General features: G+C 50.6%; 2 protein-coding genes and 1 long non-coding RNA gene across 6 annotated transcripts; 2 read left to right on the forward strand and 1 right to left on the reverse strand.

The window, feature by feature from the left end:
* The first annotated feature begins 588 nt into the window (after nucleotides 1–588).
* Nucleotides 589–10,227, forward strand: LOC309525123 (uncharacterized protein). 3 transcript variants are annotated; one of them, XR_014216056.1, is made up of 3 exons: nucleotides 591–1,145; nucleotides 4,585–7,751; nucleotides 8,136–10,227. XR_014216056.1 is itself a non-coding variant. In XM_082210530.1 (2 exons), exon 2 carries the CDS (start codon nucleotides 4,664–4,666, stop codon nucleotides 5,618–5,620), a length of 957 nt encoding a protein of 318 aa, XP_082066656.1. In that variant the 5' UTR covers nucleotides 589–977; nucleotides 4,585–4,663; the 3' UTR covers nucleotides 5,621–10,227. The 3 variants fall into 3 exon arrangements, 2 of the variants coding, with proteins under 2 accessions (XP_082066656.1, XP_082066655.1); XM_082210530.1 differs by having other exon boundaries at nucleotides 589–977; nucleotides 4,585–10,227; XM_082210529.1 differs by having other exon boundaries at nucleotides 4,585–10,227.
* Nucleotides 10,228–13,901: 3,674 nt separating this feature from the next.
* LOC309525082 (uncharacterized protein) lies at nucleotides 13,902–19,424 on the forward strand. 2 transcript variants are annotated; one of them, XM_082210457.1, is made up of 2 exons: nucleotides 13,902–14,312; nucleotides 16,003–19,424. In XM_082210457.1, exons 1-2 carry the CDS (start codon nucleotides 14,286–14,288, stop codon nucleotides 17,044–17,046), a joined length of 1,071 nt encoding a protein of 356 aa, XP_082066583.1. In that variant the 5' UTR covers nucleotides 13,902–14,285; the 3' UTR covers nucleotides 17,047–19,424. The 2 variants fall into 2 exon arrangements, with proteins under 2 accessions (XP_082066583.1, XP_082066584.1); XM_082210458.1 differs by having other exon boundaries at nucleotides 13,903–14,542.
* A 33-nt stretch (nucleotides 19,425–19,457) lies between these two features.
* LOC309525436 lies at nucleotides 19,458–20,942 on the reverse strand. The gene is made up of 2 exons (XR_014216280.1): nucleotides 19,856–20,942; nucleotides 19,458–19,803 (listed from the first exon to the last, which is right to left on the reverse strand). It is a non-coding gene; the product is annotated as an uncharacterized lncRNA (long non-coding RNA).

A 20,942-nucleotide genomic window follows, 5' to 3' on the forward strand; every position in this document is an offset into this window, starting at 1 on the left:
TAAATTAGTAGAAATTTAGAAAACATCTGAAGGCAGCCCTGTTCAGGGAAGTTTTTAATGTGTGACATTTTGATGTATTTTTAATCTTTGTTGGAAGCTGCCCAGAGTGGCTGGGGACACCCAGTCAGATGGGTGGGGTACAAATAAATTATTATTATTATTATTATTATTATTATTATTATTATTATTATTAATTAAACAATAAAGATTTAAAAAAAATGTTTTGTCAAAACTGAGAAAGGACAAAGGGACAGGATATCCTCCGTGAGGAGAGAGTACACAAGAGCATATTGGAAGACGCGAATGCATCTGTGAACGTATGTCATGGGAAGAGAATTTTCTGTCATTTCCTTCGAAGGCCAGACTCTCATGGGATTCTGGGCTGAGTGACAGCTCCTGCTTTTTCCTCCAGCCAGGAGCCCGCAGCGTAACAAGCACGAACCCTCCAACATTTCTCCATGAAAATAGGGAGGAAAAATGGGACATTCCAGAATCAAATCAGAAAGCAGGATGGCTTCTGTAAATCCGAGACTGTCCCTGGAAAACAGAGACACTTGGATGGTCTGCGAAACGTTTCCCTTGAGCATGCCAAGAGCGCCTTTCCCGCCCCCGCGTGCCTTAGGCGCCCTCTCCTCTGGGATTAGCAAAGCCCGAGCTCCAGGCTTCTAATTTTAGAAATTAAACCGGGAACGGGCGGAGTGGAGGCGGTGGAGGAAGCGGAGGCGGTGGCGGCCCGACGGGGACGCACAGACGGGCGGAGGTGGCTGCTTGCTCTGCGGCCGCCAGAGGGCTCTTGCGGCGGCTGCTCGGCTCTCCTCGTCGGCTCAGGCCTGGGTTGCGCTTCCTAGGTCAGGGTCTGCAGCTGCTTCCTCCATTGCGAGCCCGGAGAAGTCGGTGCGCCTTTTGGAGAGGGAAGGCGCCTTTTGCGCACGCCGCGCTCCGGAGACGCCACCCGGGGACCCCCAGAGCCGCGCCTGGTGGGTGCTGGGGGTGACCCCCCCACCCGTGCGGTGGAGGCAAGCCGGGGAGCCTCCCTCCGAGGGGGCTCCCGCGCGTGTGACCCCCGAAGGCGACGCGGGTTTTTGCTGCCACTCTGGACCCCCTTTGAGTTAGGCACCCAAGGAGGGAGAATCGCCCACTGGCAGGTTAGCGGCCACGGCAGTGGGTGCGCGGGTGGGTTAAAAAGAGGTGTCAGCGGGTGGGGGGGGGGAGGAAGCGGGACACACGCCGGAGTCGATGCAGCGAGGGCGGCTAGCTTGGAAAGCGGAGTGCACTCCGAAGTCAAGTCTCCGTCCGAGGGCCTCGCGCCCAGGTAACGCTTGCTTGCAACATCGCAGTGCGATTTTGCGCACGTCGTCTGTTAAAAAAGAGGAGACTCGACGGCCAGATCAGCGTGCCTGGGGTGTAGCCTGAGCGCGATTCTCTGCCTGTCTGCACAGGCGTGGCAAATGTGGCGCAGATAAGCCTAGTGGCCCCTTGGGGCATATGCTGTCGAGATGGTTTCATAGAATTGTGGAGTTGGAAGGGACCCCGAGGGTCATTTAATGCAACCCCTTGCCATCCAGGAAACTCGGCTAAAGCATCCACGACAGATGGCTATCCAACCTCTGCTTAAAATCCTCCAGGGAAGGAGAGGGAGGGAGACCGCTCCACTGTCGTGTCAGAAAGTTCTTTCTGATGTTTAGTCGGGGTCCTAGTGCTTGAAGAAGCAGATCTCCCTATACCAGCCTCCCTCTTCACTCCCTCTTCAGGGGTGATCTTCTAGTCCCATTATAGGAGGAGATGCCTCAGGTGGTCTTCCCTGGAGGAGTGCCCCCCTCCATTTATGGAAGGCCTGCCCCTCTCAGGTACGTTTGGGCTGACTTGAAAACATTACCACTTCACCCATGTTCAGTAAGGGAGCTTACTGAAACAATAAGCTGAATTGTTAAGTTGTGATACTGCCTGCAGGTTTCTTTCAAAGCGGTTTGAGTGGCGCGTTTGTGTCAGTTCTAATATTTTCCGCCTGCTCTCATTGTTTTGTGAATTGTATTGTTTGGTGGTTTTCTACGCAACTCACCCCCTGGGATTGTTACTGGATGAAAGGAAGGATAGAAAAATTGGTAAATGGATCTGGAGCTGTGTTCAGGCGTTATACTCACAGGTAGGTACAGAATAGCCCCCTTGCCGTGGACACTGTGCGCATCAAGGCGTCCCACCTTCTGGTATTGGCAGTATGCAAACATCTGCATGTGCCAAAGCCCTGCAGATGTTGTGCTGTGTGCATGGATGCTGGGGAGAGAGAAGTTAATCAGCATGCATGATGTCAGAACTACAGCTACTCAGGGTAACTCCTGCACCTTGCTTGTGTTGTTGACTTATTTGTGAGCATAACTCCTGGAATAGGACTAGGGAGCAGTAGTTATTCTGTCTTAGTTAACCTGGAATAGAAAAGTGTCATGCATCTGGCTTCATATGAGTGAACTCATGTATGCAGTCTGAGCATGTTTAGTTTTATTATTGGAGCATTTATTTTTCCGCCACTTGAATGTAATAAAACTTCAACGTGGTTTGCAGAAAGAACAAAACGATAAAATTGCCAGTACGAAACAGTTAGAAACAAACAGTTTAAAACATTAAAAATATAATTGACATTAACAATAAGCTAAAAACACATGTCCTTTACTTGGAAATGAAGCTGCGTACACACACACACTACCTGTAAGGAATATTCTTTCCCACAGTGAATTCTGGGTGCGGTAGTTTACCCCTCGCAGAGTTACAATGCTCAGTGACCCTTAACAAACTACAGTGCCCAGAATTCATTGGCAGGGGAAATGCCATTTGTAATTTAAAGGTACTGTATAGTGTATACGCAACCATACTTTGTCCTCATTGTTATAGATGCATCACAGTGTGGGGTATATGTCCTTGTGGTGCTATGGACTCTCTGATCATCATCTGAAGACCTTCTTTATATGCCTCCTCCACATGAGGTCTGGACGGTGCAGCGGCGTAGCGTGGGTTATCAGCACCCGGGGCAAGGCAAGTAATTTGCGCCCCCTAACACCTAACCATGGTCATTAATACGCCAAGACGCGCGTCTTTGGGCGTCGCGGCGCAGCCTTCTCGGTCTCCCTCCCCGGCCCGGCTAGTCCCGACGCGGCTTCTTTCTGGCGCGGGGAGGGGGCTTCTTTCTGGCGCGGGGAGGGGGCGGCTCTGGGGCCAGTGCGTCGGCCGGCCTCCGGCGCGGGTGGGGGGGCCCCGTCGGGGCGGGTGGGCGGTCTTGGCGCGCAGGCACTAGAGCGCTGCCAATGGCGTGTTTGGCGGGCTGCGCGCGTCCAGACAGCGACCCGAGCCTGGGCGGCGTGGCGCTTGGTGCCGGAGCCTCTGCCCGCAGCGCCCCGTCGGGAGACCCGGCCGGAAGGAGCCTCGAGCCGGCTGTCGGACGCGGTTGAAGCAGCCAGGGCGGCATGGCAGGCGGCGGCTCCTCGGCAACTCCACGCGGCCAGCCCAGCGCGCTGGCCGAGCCCCGCAGGCGAACGCTGCCCGTCGGTGAGGAGGGGCTGCCTGGCGCGCCCTCCGTTGCCCTGACGCGCGGGGACCGCCGCGAGCGCTGAGAGCCGCTGCCAGCTACAGCCTGCGCCCGAGGCTCTTCGGCGACTCCGGAGGCAGCGAGCGTGCCCCCCCCCCAGAAGTTGCGCCCTGTGCGGCTGGCACCCCTGGCACCCCCCACGCTACGCCACTGGGATGGTGGCAACACACAAGCCTTTTTTGCAACGACTTCCTGTTTGTGAAAGGTTCGGCTGATACCTTCATTACAGATATTTAGGTACCTGGCAGAAACATTCCTCTTCAACCAGGCCTTTGGCCAATTCATATTCTACAGCCTTTTAAATGTGTTTTTTAAAAATGAATGAATGAATGGATGTATTTTTTTTACTGTTTTGTTTTTATTTTATGCTTTTACCCTGTATTTTTATCTTGCGAACCATCCTGAGATCTTTCAAGCGAAGGGCAGTATATAAATTTAAATAATAATAATAATAATAATAATAATAATAATAATAATAATAATTTATTTATACCCCGCCCATCTGGCTGAGTTTCCCCAGCCACTCTGGGCAGCTTCCAATTGAGTGTTAAAAACAATACAGCATTAAATATTAAAAACTTCCCTAAACAGGGCTGCCTTCAGATGTCTTTTAAAGATAAGATAGCTGCTTATTTCCTTCACATCTGAAGGGAGGGTGTTCCACAGGGCGGGCGCCACTACCGAGAAGACCCTCTGCCTGGTCCCCTGTAACCTCACTTCTCGCAATGAGGGAACCGCCAGAAGGCCCTCGGCGCTGGACCTCAGTGTCCGGGCTGAACAATGGGGGTGGAGACGCTCCTTCAGGTATACAGGACTGAGGCTGTTTAGGGAAAACCCACCTGATTTGACTCTTCCTGCATTGCAAAGGTGTGGGCTCACATCTCGGTGGAGCAGCTCCCATACCGATCTGGGCACGAGTAGAGAAGGTCTCTAAATCTATGTCAATATGCATAACATGAGCATTCAACATAAGTGACTCTGACTGATCTTTTATTATGATGCTTCTGCAGGTACTGGGAGCCACGCAGAGGAGGATACAGCGCCATGGAAGACGGTTTGCAAAGCCCGTACCTCTGAAAGGCCCGCAAGATGCTGACCCCCAATCCGGAGTGCAGCCAGCCCCGCGAGAGCAACAGCAAGACTAGAGGAGGGGAAGAGGCGATGCCTCGCGCCCGGCCCGCCGCGAAAGCCGTCCAAGGCATCCGCAAACGCAAGGACTTTGTGGTGTGCCAGCAGGGCGCTCCGGCGGAGGAGAAGCCCAACATCTGCATCGAGTGCGGGAAGACCTTCAGCCAAAACTCAAGCCTGGTCAACCACCGGCGCACGCACTCCGACGAGAAGCCGTACAAATGCCCCGACTGCGGGAAAAGCTTCGGGGTGAGCTCCAGCCTCAACCGGCACCAGCGGATCCACACGGGGGAGAAGCCCTACAAGTGCGGCGAGTGCGGCAAGCGGTTCAACGACAAGTCCAACCTGACGCAGCACCAGCGCATCCACACGGGCGAGAAGCCCTACAAATGCATCGACTGCGGCAAGAGCTTCAGCCGCAGCTCCCACAAGAAGCACCACCTGCGCCACCCGCCGGGGAAGAAGCTGGGCAAGGGGGGCGCCGCCGCCCAGGCGGACGGGGCCTGCGCGGCCAGTGCCAAGCCCAAGCCCAGGAGGAAGGTGGAGGTGCTGAACACCTGCACCGAGTGCTGGCAGAGCTTCAGCCAGAACGCTGACCTCATCAAACACATGCGCATCCACACCGGCGAAAAGCCCTACCAGTGCAGCGTCTGCGAGAAGAGCTTCAGCGTCAGCTCCAACCTCTTCCGCCATCAGCGGATTCACACGGGCGAGAAGCCCTATGTGTGCTCCAGCTGCGGGAAGAGGTTCACCGACAAGTCCACCCTGGTGCAGCACCAAAGGATCCACACCGGGGAGAAACCGTACGCCTGTCGCTTCTGCGGCAAGAGCTTCAGCCACAGCTCCCACCACAAGAGACACGAGAAGATCCACAAGGCGGACTACCCCATACTGGCCTACTCGGCCCCGCTGAGCTAGCAGGTTGCCGCAGGGCAGAGCTTTCGGAACCGCACATTAAGTGTGTCGGCCGCAGTGCGCAGGTGTGTCGCCGCGAACGCTCCTCCTGGGAACGGAAATCAGGTCCGTTTAACTTCCGGTTTGCTAGTGGAACTGAATTGCTGTGTTGCGAAATGATGTCTGTCTGGAAAGCGTGTCACCGACGTGGAAAGTTTGGAAAGCTCTGTCGTACTGGGGAAAATGGGGGTTCTCTGCTGGGGAGTCTTTTTCATAAGCACACAAGCCCCTTTGGAAGCGAGCGGGTGAAAAAGCCTGGTGGGGTGGGAATGGGACGGAAGGGGAGGGAAGCCTGCCGGATATCTCACCAATTACCTGCTTACCAGCACATCAGCTGGTGATTTTTGGATCAATTCCGCTTCTTGAGATCTAGATACAGTGGTACCTTGGGTTACATATGCTTCAGGTTACATACGCTTCAGGTTACAGACTCCGCTAACCCAGAAATAGTACCTCGGGTTAAGAACTTTGCTTCAGGATGAGAACAGAAATCGTGTGGCGGTGGCACGGCAGCAGCAGGAGGCTAAAGTGGTGCTTCAGGTTAAGAACAGTTTCAGGTTAAGAACGGACCTCCAGAACAAATTAAGTTCTTAACCTGAGGTACCACTGTACGTCGAGCCTTCCATCCCAAAGGGGACATTTCTGGGCTAAACGGCAAAAGCATATGGCAATGATTTTTCTCGATGGCGCTGCTCCAGACTGCAAGTGGGAGTGGGGTTTTGTATTTTAAAGACCTCCCCATTGATCAAACGCCTTGCTCATTTTTTATTATTAAAAAAAGAGCACATTAGGAACACAAGGCGAGGTTGCCAATGGCCCATCTAGTCCAGCGTCCTGTTCTCACTGTGGTCACCAGATGCCTGTGAGCAAACAGGACTTGAGATTAACAGCCACTCTCCAAACCTGGGTTCCCCAGCAGCCATTATTCAGAGGCACAATGCCCCTCTGAGAGTGGAGCCTGGGCATTTTGGCTAGTAGCCAAAGAGTATCAGCGAAAACCTTTTCCTCTGATGTGCTAGTTTTCTGCAGACGGAAGGGTTTCAAAGAAATGCGGGAGGGTATGCAAAAATGTGACAAATCCCCACCACCTGCAGTCTGAAGTGGTCCAGTCTGTTTGGCGTGAGTTTGCCGGACATAGATCAACTCCTGGTCTCAGCACTGATTCTCCCGACGTTTTCCTCCAGAACCGGTTCTGGCGGTGAAACAGCCTCACTTAAAAAACAGAGCTCTTACAGTGAGCATCTCTGCTGAAGCCTTTGGTGCTTTTGGCTAAGCTCAAAAGCTGCTTGCTGTATACAATAAAAAAGAGCAACTCTTCTTAGAGTGACGCAGAGACTGTGATTCTGCTTTTCAGACTTTGAAACGGCTGCGCCCGTTTTTTCTTGCCACTTTGTGTAGTTTTCAAAGTAGGGAGGGGGCCCTTTGATCCCAACCAATCCAAGACTTACTCACCCGATGAGGAGGACTGAAACCGTAATCTGGAAAGCTTCCCTGAAAAGGCAAGGTTTTGATCTACCTGTTCTTTGGGGAATATCATTAGTTATATCAGGACATTGTGTGCTCTGCGTTACCTTTCTGTAAGTCATATTTTATAAATGTTTGTCATTCAAAGGCTATCGGGTGTGGTGAAGCTGACCCTTTTGCTCTCCACAGAATAGAGCGCTACAGTGTACGGGTTAGTAGTATCTTGTCTCCTGGTTCCCATTAGTGTCCTTTCCACAAATATGCACCAGATCTCCGTTATTTCGCCACCCCCTTTCTTCAAAAGCGTAGTTGGACAGTTTTCCCAGCTCCAGTGAACATGCCAGCAGGGTATAATAGGGCTGGAGGAACTTTGTCTCTCTGCATATTTAATTTGCATGCAATTAACACAATGTGCATAAAAACAACAAGCAGAGGATGCTCATTAATAGATTTAGCTTCCCTTGTGCTGCTGATTAAGTTTCTGGTGTTGGGCCTCTGAGATTCTTTGCAGACAATCAGGAGTTAGCGGTGGTCTCAGTTTTTACATTGCCACTTGGTTTAGCGTTAGGTTTATTAAATTTTACGTGTTGTGGCCCTCTTACAAAAAGTCCCAAAGTGATTTAAGGTAAAGGTAAAGGGACCCCTGACCATTAGGTCCAGTCGTAACCGACTCTGGGGTTGTGGCGCTCATCTCGCTTCATTGGCCGAGGGAGCCAGCGTTTGTCCGCAGACAGCTTCCGGGTCATGTGGCCAGCATGACTAAGCTGCTTCTGGCGAACCAGAGCGGCACATGGAAACACTGTTTACCTTCCCGCCAGAGTGGTACCTATTTATCTACTTGCACGTTGTGCTTTTGAACTGCTAGGTTGGCCAGAGCTGGGACTGAGCAACGGGAGCTCACCCCGTCGCGGGGATTCGAACTGCCGACCTTCCGATCGGCAAGTCCTAGGCTCTGTGGTTTAACCCACTGCGCCACCCACGTCCCTTTATCACTGTAAAGTGATTTACAACCTAGTAAAAAGTGCCGCGATAAAATCACACGATAAATGTAATTAGAAGCAGATTTAACAAATAGGGCCTCATGATATCATCGGCTTGGCCCAAATGTCTGGGAAAACAAAAATCCTCTTACCTGCTGCTGAAACGACGGCAAGGTTGGCACTGAGAGGGCCCGTTCCCTCATCACCACCCTCCGGACCTCCCTTGGAAATGATGTGCAGAATAACCTCAGATTATGATCTCAGGGTCTGGGCAGGTTCATATAGGAAAGGAGGTCCTTTAGATATAGGGGACATGAGCTTTAGAGGTCAAAACCAGCACTTTGAACTGAGCCTGGAAACAGTGAGCCTTGATGAAAAGTGAAAATAGGAAGAATGCACTGTGGATTACTTCCCCTGTTTTAGACTGACTGAAGCTGCAGGGGTCATGGATGGGACACCCAATATTGTTGGGCTCAGACTCCCATCAGCCCCAGCCAACATGGCCAAGTGTCAGGGGTGATGGGAGGTGAGGCCAGCAACATCTGGGGGAGCCACATCTTCCTTATCCCTGCTGGAAGTATTGCAGCAAGGAGGGTTCTTGCAAGCAGAACCCCTATGCTCCATCAGCAGCCGTGCTTTGCAATTCAGCATCCCCAAAGAACAAGTGGCCAGTAAGTAATGTTGTCTGTAGGCTTTAAACTTGAAGAATTGTTTTTTTTTAAAAAAAAAACTATTCTACTGCCCTGTCTACAAATCTTTGTTTCTTAAGACTTGTATTCCACCTTGTGTTTTAATGTACTGAAGTATAGACACTTGGGTGCAAACACTGCCATCAAGTACGAGGGCTGTGAACTAACAGTGGGCGGTGTTAGTGGTATACTCACAGGGACCACAAGGTGGCGCTGTGGAGGGAGGCTTGATCATTTTTGTGTGGGAAACTACAGTTCTGTTGTTTCGCCTCCTCAATGGAGTTGCCACTCGTGGTAAACTCTATGGCAGGCATGTATTTGTTTGGGTTTGTTCCACCGGGCCTAATCAATGGTTTTCTTTAGTCATTTCTCATTCCTCTATAATTAAAGAAGGTAAAGAGACCCCTGACCATTAGGTCAAGTCATGACTGACTCTGGGGTTGCGGCGCTCATCTCGCTTTATTGGCCAAGGGAGCCGGCGTACATCTTCCGGGTCATATGGCCAGCATGACTAAGCCGCTTCTGGCGAACCAGAGCAGCGCACGGAAACGCCGTTTACCTTCCCAGTGGAGTGATACCTATTTATCTACTTGCACTTTGACGTGCTTTCGAGCTGCTAGGTTGGCAGGAGCAGGGACCAAGCAACAGGAGCTCACCCTGTCGCAGGGATTCGAACCGCCGACCTTCTGATCGGCAAGTCCTAGGCTCTGTGATTTAACCCACAACGCCACCTGCGTCCCAAAAATATGAAACGCTTCACGAATTTCCGGTGCTTATATGTTATACTCAGGCATTCATACAGGAATTTCTATAAGAAGAGACCCTTCTGTGGCATAAAATTTCCAATAAATTACCTTTGACCTTTTTTTGGTTCATGCCTTGTGCCCATATGTGGCAACCAAGCAGTTGGCATTCTCCATGCAGCATAAAAAAAGGCCTGATGCATTTTGGGTTTTAGACCAGCTGTCAGAAAATCAACGACAAGACCAACACCCCTCTGCCGCCCTTTGGTGTTTTTAAATTTAGCTGTACATTTTAGATTCAGAGACTGCTATGAATCAGCCGTTTGACACGATGACATAATTTCTCTAAAATTATGAAGGAAGTATGAAACTGTTTTTTAAAAAGGAGACCCCCCCCATTCCCCTCACAACTGCAGTTCCCAGGGCTCTCTAGGAAGGGGGATTGGCCCACAAACCTTTGGGAATTGTAGCGCTGTGAGGGGGATGGGGGGTCTCAGCAGCCTGGACAAACTAGCACTCCCAGGAACTTTAAGGGAAACAATGACTGCTGCAAATGGTATGACGCTGGTTTAAATGTATAGTGCAAATGGGCCCTTACTTTTGGTAACCAACACTATGCGTCGGGCACATTTTCCTCTGAGCTGTTTTCTCCATGAGTATGCTTATTTATTAGAAGGTGGAAACTTAAAAAAACACACCAAGAACTGTAAAATACATGGAGCTGGTTTATTTTCCAATTTAGCTCAGATTTCTAAGAAACCAAGGTGTGGAGCTTTAGGTTTCATCATAAATCGAATAGGTATTTAAAAAAAATAAACAATCTTTTGGTCCTTGGAGAATGTCCTTGTCATACTTTTTGCGACTCGTTGAACTCCATTCATCTTTCACTCTGGATATTGACAAGCTAGAGTGTGGTCCAGAAGAGGGTGACCAGAATTAGGAGAGAGGTCTGGAGACCAAGTCTTATGATGAAGGGTCGAAACAGCTGCGAATATGCAGCTTGGAGAAGATTGAGGGGATACCTGATAGTTTTCTTTAAATATCTGAAGGGGGTGGTATATGCAGAAGACTTGTGCCTTGTTGTGTTGCCAGAGGACAAGACTGGAACCACTTGAGGGGACAATAGAAAGGAACCTGGCAAAGTGTGTGCGTTGCTATGGTACTTCCTGATAGGAGGCAGGGTGCCAGGAAATCCCAGTTGCAGTTGCTGAAGGAAGTGACTGAATAATGATGTTGACCAAGTCATGAGGCCTAGGCTGGCATACACACCATGGCCTGGATTCAGCTAGCTTGGTGTGCCGGTTGAAGCCAGTGCAAGGGCACACAATTAGACAATGGGGCTTCCCCCATGCATCTCTGCACCTCCCCCAAATATGCTCTGGTGGGTCAGGATAACCATTAGACCTGTATGCACGAGGAGATGAGGAGTGCCCCTGTCAGACAAACAGAAATGTTATTATTATTATTATTATTATTATTATTATTATTATTATTATTATTTGTATTGAATTCCTCCCCATACATTGAAAGCACATTCTTGCCTCCAAAGGTTCCTGGGAATGATAGTGTGTTAAGAAGGCTGGGAATTGTAGTTCTGTGAGGTGAAAACTATGGGGATAGTTAAATTCTCCAAGTATCTAACATGGCTTACTGGGGACAGAGTGGGGGACAAACCTTCTGGGCAGAGGATACTGCATATCAATGTCCTTATTCTAACAAACACATGGATTTTGCTTGGCCCAGGGAAAGCAGAAAGCTTCTGGATAAACCTAGAAATTGTAATTTGCTGTTAAGGGTTTTACACTCAAAACCACATCCAGCTGTTTTTCTCCCCACAAGCGAATGAGAGAGGCATGATTTTGAGTGTGTGGAGGGGAAGCCATTATGAGTTTGGTTTTCAAAACAAGCCTTACGTAAAAGGTACCTGCAACTACATGTCTTGTGAAATTATCGGCCAGTGAAGAACTCAAAACCTACAGTGGAAGCTGCAGCCCATTGGGACAGTAAACTTGCAGTAAACAGATTCAGTAAACAGTCCTTTGTTTTTGCAATCCTCTTGAGGAATAAAAGGGAGCAGGGGCCGTGAGGGAAGGCAATTTTTTAGTGGACAATTGGCCTGTTCCAATATTGCTCTTCCATTCAAAATCTCCCAATGTGGCATTCATTTGTTTCCCACTTTCTTCACCAGGGTAGGAGAATCTTTGGCCCCTGAAAGTTGTAGGATTCTAGCTCCCATCATCCCTGACCACTGGGCCATATTTGAGGAACACCAGGTTCCCCATCCCAGATCTGTTGTATTCAAGGCAGCTGGCAGCTATACAAAAGGATAAACAACACAAGGAAAATAAATAAATGGCCAAGTCCTTTAAAAGACTTAAATGCACACTGTTCACTGACAAAGCGACCAACCACACCTTTATTGAGATGCTGTTTCGATTTTGAGTGTGCCACTACTGAAAAGGCCCTGCCACAAGTATCCGCCCTCCATACATCTGCTGGTACATGTTTCTGCAAGTAACATAAAGTTTGAATTGAAACTGAAATACTTTATTTTCACTTGTACAACTTGTATACAGTGAGATTACACGAGCACCCCCAGTCAGCTCGCTTAGTCTTAATTCCCCTCATTTACTGACGCACACCCACCAAACCCAAAACAGTTGCCCTGTTGTTATCTTTTCACTCAGCAGCCTAACAGCCCACGGATAGAAGCTGTTATTTACCCTGTTGGTGTGACTAATCACGCTTCTATATCTTCTGCCCGAGGGCAGGAGATCAAGAAAGTGCCGGCCAGGGTGTGAATCATCCCTGAGAATTTTCCTCACTCTCCTGAGGCAACGTTCTTCCACAGTGTCGTCCAGCGGATTCACCGGACAGCCCATAATATCTTGTGCTGTATTCACCACCCTCTGTAGGCACTTCCTATCAGTTGATGTCAAACCAGTGTACCACACCGTGATGCAGTATGAAAGGACACTTTCTATTGTGGACCGATAGAAGGAGATAATCAAATGTTGATTGACATTGGTTTTTTTTGCAATACTCTGAGGAGATGGAGTCTCTGTTGGGCTTTCTTAACCACCTGGGTTAAGAGAAGTTGACCTCTGGAGAGAATCAATCAACCTCTCGCTAATTTGTCATTTGAGTGGCTGATGCCAAAAATGTATAAGAACCCAGTGGCCCACCCAGTTTTCACAGTGGCCAACCAGATGCCTGTGGCAAACCATCAAGCAGGTTCTGAGCACAAGAGCACTTCCCCTTCTTGTGGTTTTCCAACAACTGGTATTGAACCATTGCTGCCTCTGACCTTTCGAGGCAGAGTATGGACCACTGATAGCCCACTCTTCCTGTTAATTTTTCTAATCCTCTTTGGGAGCCATCCAAATTGGCAGCCATCGCTGCCTCCTGGGGCAATGAGTTCTGCAGTTTATGCGCTGTGTGAAGAAGGACTTTATTTTATCTTCCAGCCATAGACATCACAGACTTGTGGACTTGGAAGGGACCCTGAGGATCATCTTAGTCCAGCCTCCAGCTGTCCCTTACCAGGATCGAACCTGCAACCTGGGAATTATCAGCACCAGGCACTAACTAGCTGAGCTATCCTGCCACTGGACGTTCAAGTGATGAGAGAGGGAGAGAAACATTTCTCTCTCCACTTTCCCCACGCCACGCGTGCCATCTTATAAGCTTCTATCATGTGTGAGCAGATAGCATCAGGAGTGATGAAAGCAGCCAGAGCTGGAGGCCGCTGGCGTCTTGAACGGAAGGTGGGAAGGAGGAGAGGAGGAATGCAAGGAGATCTTTGGTGCTAAGGAGGTGAAAAAGAAGGCACCCTTAATAGTTGTGTGGGAGGCGCAGGAGTCCTGCTGCCTTTTGCATCTGCACCCTGAGCGACCCCCGGGCTCTTGAGCTCAAGTTCAGCTCCTTGGCTTCCTGCTGGCATCTGGTTTGTGAGGCCAGAGTGCCGGACTATAGATGGACCACTGGCCTGATCCAGACGCCGGCATTTCAGGATGCTCACATCCCAGCCAGCGTTTGGCCCTCTTCCTCAAGCCACGCGATGGCAGCTGATCGCAAAGAGAGGCTTGCATTCACCTTTCCAAAAAGCAGCCGGGCACTCACGCCCCAGCAGCAGCTACTGCGGGACAATGTCTGCAGGGAGCGCAGAGGCAGGGAAATGAGCGTGGCGCAACAGCCGCCGCCGCCGCGTCCCCTCGGCGGAAAAGCAAACCAAGGCGCCACGGACCATCGCTGCCAAGGCTGCGCCCACTAGGGGGCTCTGGCATCGCCGGCGCCAGGCTCCTTTCTTTGTCTGGTCGGGTCAGCCTTCCAGCATTGAGTTTCCTGGGTCAGAGGTAGCTGCTGGCGGTGCTGCTGCTGCTGCTGCTGCTGGAAGCGGCCTCCTCCTGCTCCTGCTCGCTCCCGCGCCTCCTCCTCTCCGCCTCTTCCATTGTGGACGCGGAGCCCGCGCTCGGCTGCAGCCGCTCCTGGGGGGGGGGCGGGGGTGGGACCCCCGTCCGCGATGCTCCTGCAGGCGCCTTAGGCGAAGCGGGGAGAGGCGAGGCGCACCCGGCGCGGGCAGGATCTGGAGCAGACCTCTCAGCCATCGCGCCCCGAGCCCGGGAGCCCATTGAATTGGCCGCACAAAAGGCGCCCTCTCCGTTTCTGGCCGACGTGGGACAGGGGGGTTGGGGGTGGGGGGTCCCGCCGCCGTCGCCGCCACCTTTGCCGATCCCCCAGCGCCGCCGCCAGCATGAGCTCTGGCTTCCTTGATCGCAAGGTAGGGATGAGCAAAACCCGCCAGCCCACCCCAGAAATTAAAGCAGGGCGACGGGGTGTGTATAGGGCCCCCCCCGGATCGCTCGGGTCTGCTTCTCGCCTCGCGCCTCCTCGGGCGGCAGCAGCTGCGGGCCGCACAGAGGGGTTGATCCGGACCGCTGGGCTGGAAACCAGCCCCCCACTGCCCGCTCTCCTGCCGCCGCCTCCGGCCTGGCTACCGGCGCACGGACGGTGAGCTGCAGCTCGAAATCGCATGGGGTGGGGGCGGCTGATCTCTTGGGTGGCGGTGGTAGCGGGGAGTCGAGGGGCAAGAGTAGGCCTGAGCATGTGCAGAGTGCGCTTCCGCCACGCATTGCTCGTCGTGTTCCCAGGGACACCCCGGTTCCTGCTCCGTCGCGCGCAAAATACAGGCAAACGGTGGAATTGTTGCGGGTGGCAATCCTGCCTGCGGCTTGAGCTTGGAAGATGACATTCACGTGCGAGGGGCAGCGTGTGTGTGTTTATAAATGGCTTTAACTTTCACAAACAATGATGCTGTTTGCGTTTATTTTGTGCTGAGGAGTCTCTTCCCCGAGAACAGATGGCAGCATATGGAGGGGCCCCGAGTAACGCATCCTCTCTCTCTCCCCTGTGTTTGGGATTAGAGGACTTGGAGAAGGCTGCCGGCATCTCCTGAGACATTAACTGCTTTGGGGGAAGGTTGAGGAATAATGCAAATGATGGTTGGTAGTGGAAGACCGCTCTGTGGAGCTAAGGGCAGGCTAAGCCTTTGCTCCTATTAAGGGCCACCCAAGATTCCAAAATCAAAATGTCACGAATAAGGCTGGCTCTGGAAGTGTGGCGTTTAGCTTAAAGCCGAATTCAGAAGCTGGCAGCCTGGGAGCTGTGTCCTGCCTCTTTCCCCAAGCTGCCTCCAGGGTCTGCTGCTTCTGCCGGCTGTCTTCCCCCTCTCTCTTCAGAGATCAGCAGGGCAGAGCGTGCAACACCGAAATGCGCCCTGAGTCCTTTGTGCCATTGCAGTCAGCTCCACTGTATGGAGTAATCCCACTAGGCTAGGCAGTTGGGTCACATGTGCCGAGTGATGCTGGCATGCAATGGGTTTGGTTTGCACAGCACTCCGATTCATGTGCCATTTCCAGGAGTTTTCTGAGCCTTTTCAATGGCACAAATAACTTTGGGGTTGGAGGTGGAGGGTTCCAATTTAGCGTGCCTCTCCTTCCTGGCCCTAAGCACTGGGAATTTGCTTTCAAAAGGAATTCAGAATTCCAAAGGAAGTGTACAGCGAAGCCAGTGCCACAACCTGCAGCTTTTCTATACTTCTGTGTAATTTTCCTGCAGCTGTACACAAGGAGTTGGCATACGATGATCTTCAGAACCCGTTTTGGGGTCCAATAGTTTACCTGCTTTGCTAAATTCCTGATCCCCCCGTGAAGTCACCAGCAATTGTCCAAAGTAGGTTTTTGCCCACCTGCAGTTGAGAGTCAGTTCCTGCATTACTTTTTGATTATGGCATATTTTAAGAACTGGAGGAAACAAGCCTTAATGCAAACGATACATATAACGTATATTGGAACCACCTGCTCTGGGTTTACATTTGGATTACTGGGGGTGGGATTAACAGGGTTGATGCTTTGCTGCTGTGAGCGTTGCCTCCCGTCCTAAAAAGAGCAACACGTTTGGTTTTCTGCTAGGTGAGAGGAAGCGACGCTATGAGCCACATGGAGGAGAACTTCAGCCCCGAGGAGGCTCGGTCGCAGCTGGTGACGAAGCGTAAACTCCTTAAGATGCTGAGTTTAAGCCCCGGGCGCAGCCAAGCGTGTGGAACGGAAGTGCGGGAGAAGAAAATCCCTTCGATGACGTGGCCGGTGAAGCCGGTCCATACCATCAAGAAACGCAAGGTCTTCCTGGTGCACCGGGGCACCCAGACGGAGGAGATCCCCGACATTTGCATCGAGTGCGGGAAAGTCTTCATCCAGAACTCGAGCCTGATCGACCCCTGGCCGGTCCAGCCCGACGACAAACCCCACAAGTGCTCTGAATGTGGGAAGAGCTTCGCCGTCCGCTCCAGCCTCAACCGGCACCAGAGGATCCACACGGGTGAAAAGCCCTACATCTGCCTCGACTGCGGCAAGCGGTTCAACGACAAGTCCAACCTGACGCAGCACCAGAGGATCCACACGGGCGAGAAGCCTTACGAGTGCATCGACTGCGGCAAGAGCTACAGCCGCAGCTCCCACAAGAAAAAGCACTTGCGGGACTCGGGTGAGGAGCAGCAGCAGCAGCAGCAGCAGGAGCCTTGCGCCCTGCAGGCGGACGGCGCGGACTCGGCCGGCGAGAAGCCCAAGGCGAAGCAGAAGCCGGAGGTGCTGAACACCTGCACCGAGTGCCTGCGCAGCTTCAACCACAACGCCGACCTCATCAAGCACATGCGCATCCACACCGGCGAAAAGCCCTACAAGTGCAACATCTGCGAGAAGAGCTTCAACGTCAGCTCCAACCTCTTCCGGCACCAGCGGATCCACACGGGTGAGAAGCCCTACGTGTGCTCCGAGTGCGGGAATTGCTTCACCGACAAGTCCACCCTGGTGCAACACCACCGCATCCACACCGGCGAGAAGCCCTACGCCTGCCGCTTCTGCGGCAAGTGCTTCAGCCATAGCTCCCACCACAAGAGACACGAGAAGATCCACAACAGAGAGAACCCCTTGTTTGCCTACCCCATCCCGCTGTTTTAACAGGGTCGCTCTCGCAGCTGGAGCGGGTAGATAGGGAACTCTGTGCCTCGGGAAGCTTAACTAGTGGGTTTTTGTTGTCGTTCGAAGAAAGAGCGCAGGAGCCGTCTTAAAAGATTGCGCCAGTCTGACTTCAAATGCCATTGCAAGGTTTGCCACTCGTGGCAGGTACTGGATATCAATGCCTTAGTCTATAGGATCTTCGGTAAGATCCGTATGTGGTTATAGGCTACAATGAACGCTCAAAATCTGGTTGGCTCTGGTGCGAACGTCGATAATCCCAGATAAATTTTGTGCTTTTCTGAAAACATCCCCGCTTTGGGGATATAAGCCGTTGAAGAGCAGGCAGATTTATGTGGCTGTCAGCACTAGCGGCTGTTCTGTCGGGCTGTCAGAAAATGCATTGGGTCGTCAACGTTCAGTATCAACAAACAGGAATATTGTGAGTTCTTAGGAATATTGTATGTGACACTCCTGCAGCCCTTGCTAATATGCCTTCAAGATGTTTTGAGCGACTCACGTGGAAGCTGTCCGAAAACATCTGGAGGGCAGCACGTTGGCGAAGTCTGCATTTTAGTTTTATTAAAGGCACTATAGGACTATTTATTGATATCCAGTAACTGCGAGCGAACCTTCAGATGGTTTTGTTGCTTTGGCTCACTGGGCCGAAAGCTTTCGTTTTTGCGGCTCTTTTAACTACCTACACAAACCAGGCCGCAGGTCCTTTTGAAGAGAAGACTCCTAGTCTCTATGCAAAGACTCTTTGAGTGATGGAGAATCTGCCCTTAGGAAGGTAATGCTGGTCGCAAATTAACCTCAGTAGCCTTTTGCTTCAGGGCTTCACTTTCTCGGGTGGTAGCTCCCAGCCACTGGATCACACTGTATTTTTGTCCGCTAAGTCAGGAGGGCCCAAAAGTTGGTAGGAATCACATAGCTTTCTACAGAGGATCCATTTTACAGTTGACTCTTTGGTAAGCTTGAATAGGTTTGAAGTTCTCTTGAGGCCTCTGTAACAAGGCACATTTTCCAGGCCTCGGGGGTTTTTCCCTGCCCTTTGCTGCTCATTCTCCACAGTGTGGCTGCGACAAATGGACATCTGGTGGCAGAAGAGCAACATTTTCCCTATAGGAAGACAAATTTGTGCTATGGCACTTTAAGAGACTAAGCGGTTTGTTGTGGCCTGCTACTAAGGCAGCAGACACCATCGGAGGCTCACACAGTGGGCTGGGAAAGGTGGAGGTGGTGTGTTTATCTCTGTGTGTTTTTTGCGTGTGTATGTATATTTTATATTTATATATATTATATAGGTACACATGTGCATGCACACACAAGTTGAAAAACCAAATTAAACAAGGAGAGGACTGGAAGTAGCGCAACGGGCTCGGATTAGTGGACCACTGAAAGGTATGAACGCAACTCAGAATGAAAGGGAAGGCCGTCTTGCTTCCTTAGAGAGGTAGCCGCCTGTAATCCTTATTCAAGCCCTGAGAAATCTCAAATCAGGTTTGTTGACGGATTCCAGGTCCTGTTTGGTTTTAGTGTATTGCAGCCCGACGGACAGAGATGGAGGGGTCCAGGACGGCTGCAGTGGTCACCCCATTGGTTTCCCTGTATGTTCCCATTTTGTCATGTCCTGAATGGTGTTCCTGCCTGTTCTGATCAAGCCAGTGGTCCCCTGCTCCCCCTACCCAGGTGGGAGAAGAAGTTATTTGAATCTCAGCTCATCCATGGACCAAGAGGGCAGAGTCGCCACCTCTGTGTCTCTGCTCCTCCTCTGTTTTAAAAGGAAAGAAAAACGAAAAACACACAAAAGTTGAGAATTTAGGGAATCTCCTTCAACTGGGTAGTTGCGATGGCTAACTATCGAGAAGAAAGGCAAATGTCGCGACCCGCCCTGCGCTTTAAAGAGAAAGTGGGGCTGTCAAATCTAGATCTAACAGAGGTAGCCTGATACGAAACTGTAAAAGTAACACAAGGGGGAAAGTTTGGAATTAGCTGTCCATAGAAGACTGTTTGCTATATCCAAGTAATTTTTGTGGTTAGCTTTTATCCTTTCTGTAGGTGAACCTTTATGAAAATGTTTGTTATTTAATCGAGTGTCTGATAGGAAACCTAACCTTTGACCTATTGTAGCAGTTGATTCTACAGGTTAATTAAACACTTTGTACAATTGGTGCTTTTTTTGCCATCCTGAATGAGATGGAGAAGGGACAGTTGTCGATGTGTCCCCAAAATACAGGGAAAAACAAAAACAAGTCAGCATTCCTCAATCACCCGTAAGTGCTGCATTCTGTCTGAACCCATTATTTGTTTCTGCTGTATGAGTTTTTGTATCCCAGAAGGCAAACTCTTGGTTAATATAGAGGCGTTTAGAAAATTCCCACTATTATCTGTAGGGGTTTTTTTTTTGCGGGTGTGTGTGTGTGTATGTCCATTCGTAAGAAGAACCCTGCTGAATCAGACCAATGGCTCCTTTAGTCCAGCATCCTGTTCTCAGATTGGCTAACGCAGACGTCTGTGAGAAGCCTATGAGAATCAGGGCCTGAGCATAATAACTCTTCACCACCTGGGATTCCTGGCATACTGCCTCTGACAGAGCAGGGAGAAAAAGGTAGGAGCCAGTGACTAGCAGCCTTAGCAATGAATTTGTCCACCAGTTAACTCTGTGCTGTGTCTTTCATATGTCCCGAATCTGCCAATATCAGCTTCATTTAATGTCCGTAAGTTCTGGCATCATGAGAGAAGGAGAAACTCCATCCACTTTCTCTGCACCGTGCATCATCTTACAAACTTCTCTCGTGGCGACTCTTACTCGTCTCTGAAACAGGCTTAGGTTTTGTTAAGTTTTCCTCCATCCTCTTGATCCTTTGGGTTTCCGTTTTCTGAGCCTTTTCCAACGCTACAAAATCCTTTTTGAGGCGAGGGGCCCAGAACTGTACACAGTATTCTAAGTGCAGTTGAATACAGTCCTACCTCGTCCCGCTCTTATGGACTTTCAGCTTACGAACACGGCAAACCCAGAAATGTTTACTTCTGGGTTCGCTGCATGCGCATAAGCAACCTGCGTGCTTTGTGCATGCGTGGAAGCGCTTGATTGCGCCGCGCACGTGCGCAGAAGAGGTGCTCTAGTTGTGGACTTTCTGGGGTGCGAATGGCACCCCGAAGTGGATTAAGTCCGCAGCTAGAGGTCCCACTGTAGTCATATCATCATACTGGTAATTTTCTTTTCTTTTTTGCAATGATCCCTAGCATGGAATTCATGTTTTTCACAGCTGTCACACACTGGATTGACATCACTGAACTTTCCGCTACGACCCCAAAGTCTCACTCTTGGTCAGTCACTGGCAGTTCAGACCCCATGAGGATTTATGTTTAATTTAGACTTGTTGCTCCAATGTATATCACCTCAAATTGCATTTGTCATTTTGTCGTCAGCTTGGAGAGATCTTTTCGGAGCTCTTCACCATGAATCTGATACTATCAGCCGGCTTGGCTACCACATGCCTAACTAAATTATCAACAAGTTAAAAAGCACAGGTCCCAATACCAATCCTTGAGAGACTTTCTACGTAATATTTTTAAAATTCTTTTAAAATTATTTATAGGCCACTCATCTGACTGCGTTGCCCCAGCCACTCTGGGTGGCTTCCAACAAAATATTGAAAACACAATTTTAAAAAAAACCTTCCCTGTACAGGGCTGCCTTCAGATGTCTTCTGAAAGTCAGGTAGTCATTTATCTCCTTGACATCTGATGGGAGGGCGTTCCACAGGGTGGGCACCACTACCTAGAAGGCCCTCTGCCTGGTTCCCTGTAACTTCACTTCTTGCAAGGGGGGAACCGCCAGAAGACCCTCAGAGGAGGACCTCAGTGTCTGGGCTGAACAATGGGGGGTGGAG

This window comes from Podarcis vaucheri, assembly GCF_965113315.1.
Source record: "Podarcis vaucheri genome assembly, chromosome: 2".
NCBI classification, from domain to species: domain Eukaryota; kingdom Metazoa; phylum Chordata; class Lepidosauria; order Squamata; family Lacertidae; genus Podarcis; species Podarcis vaucheri.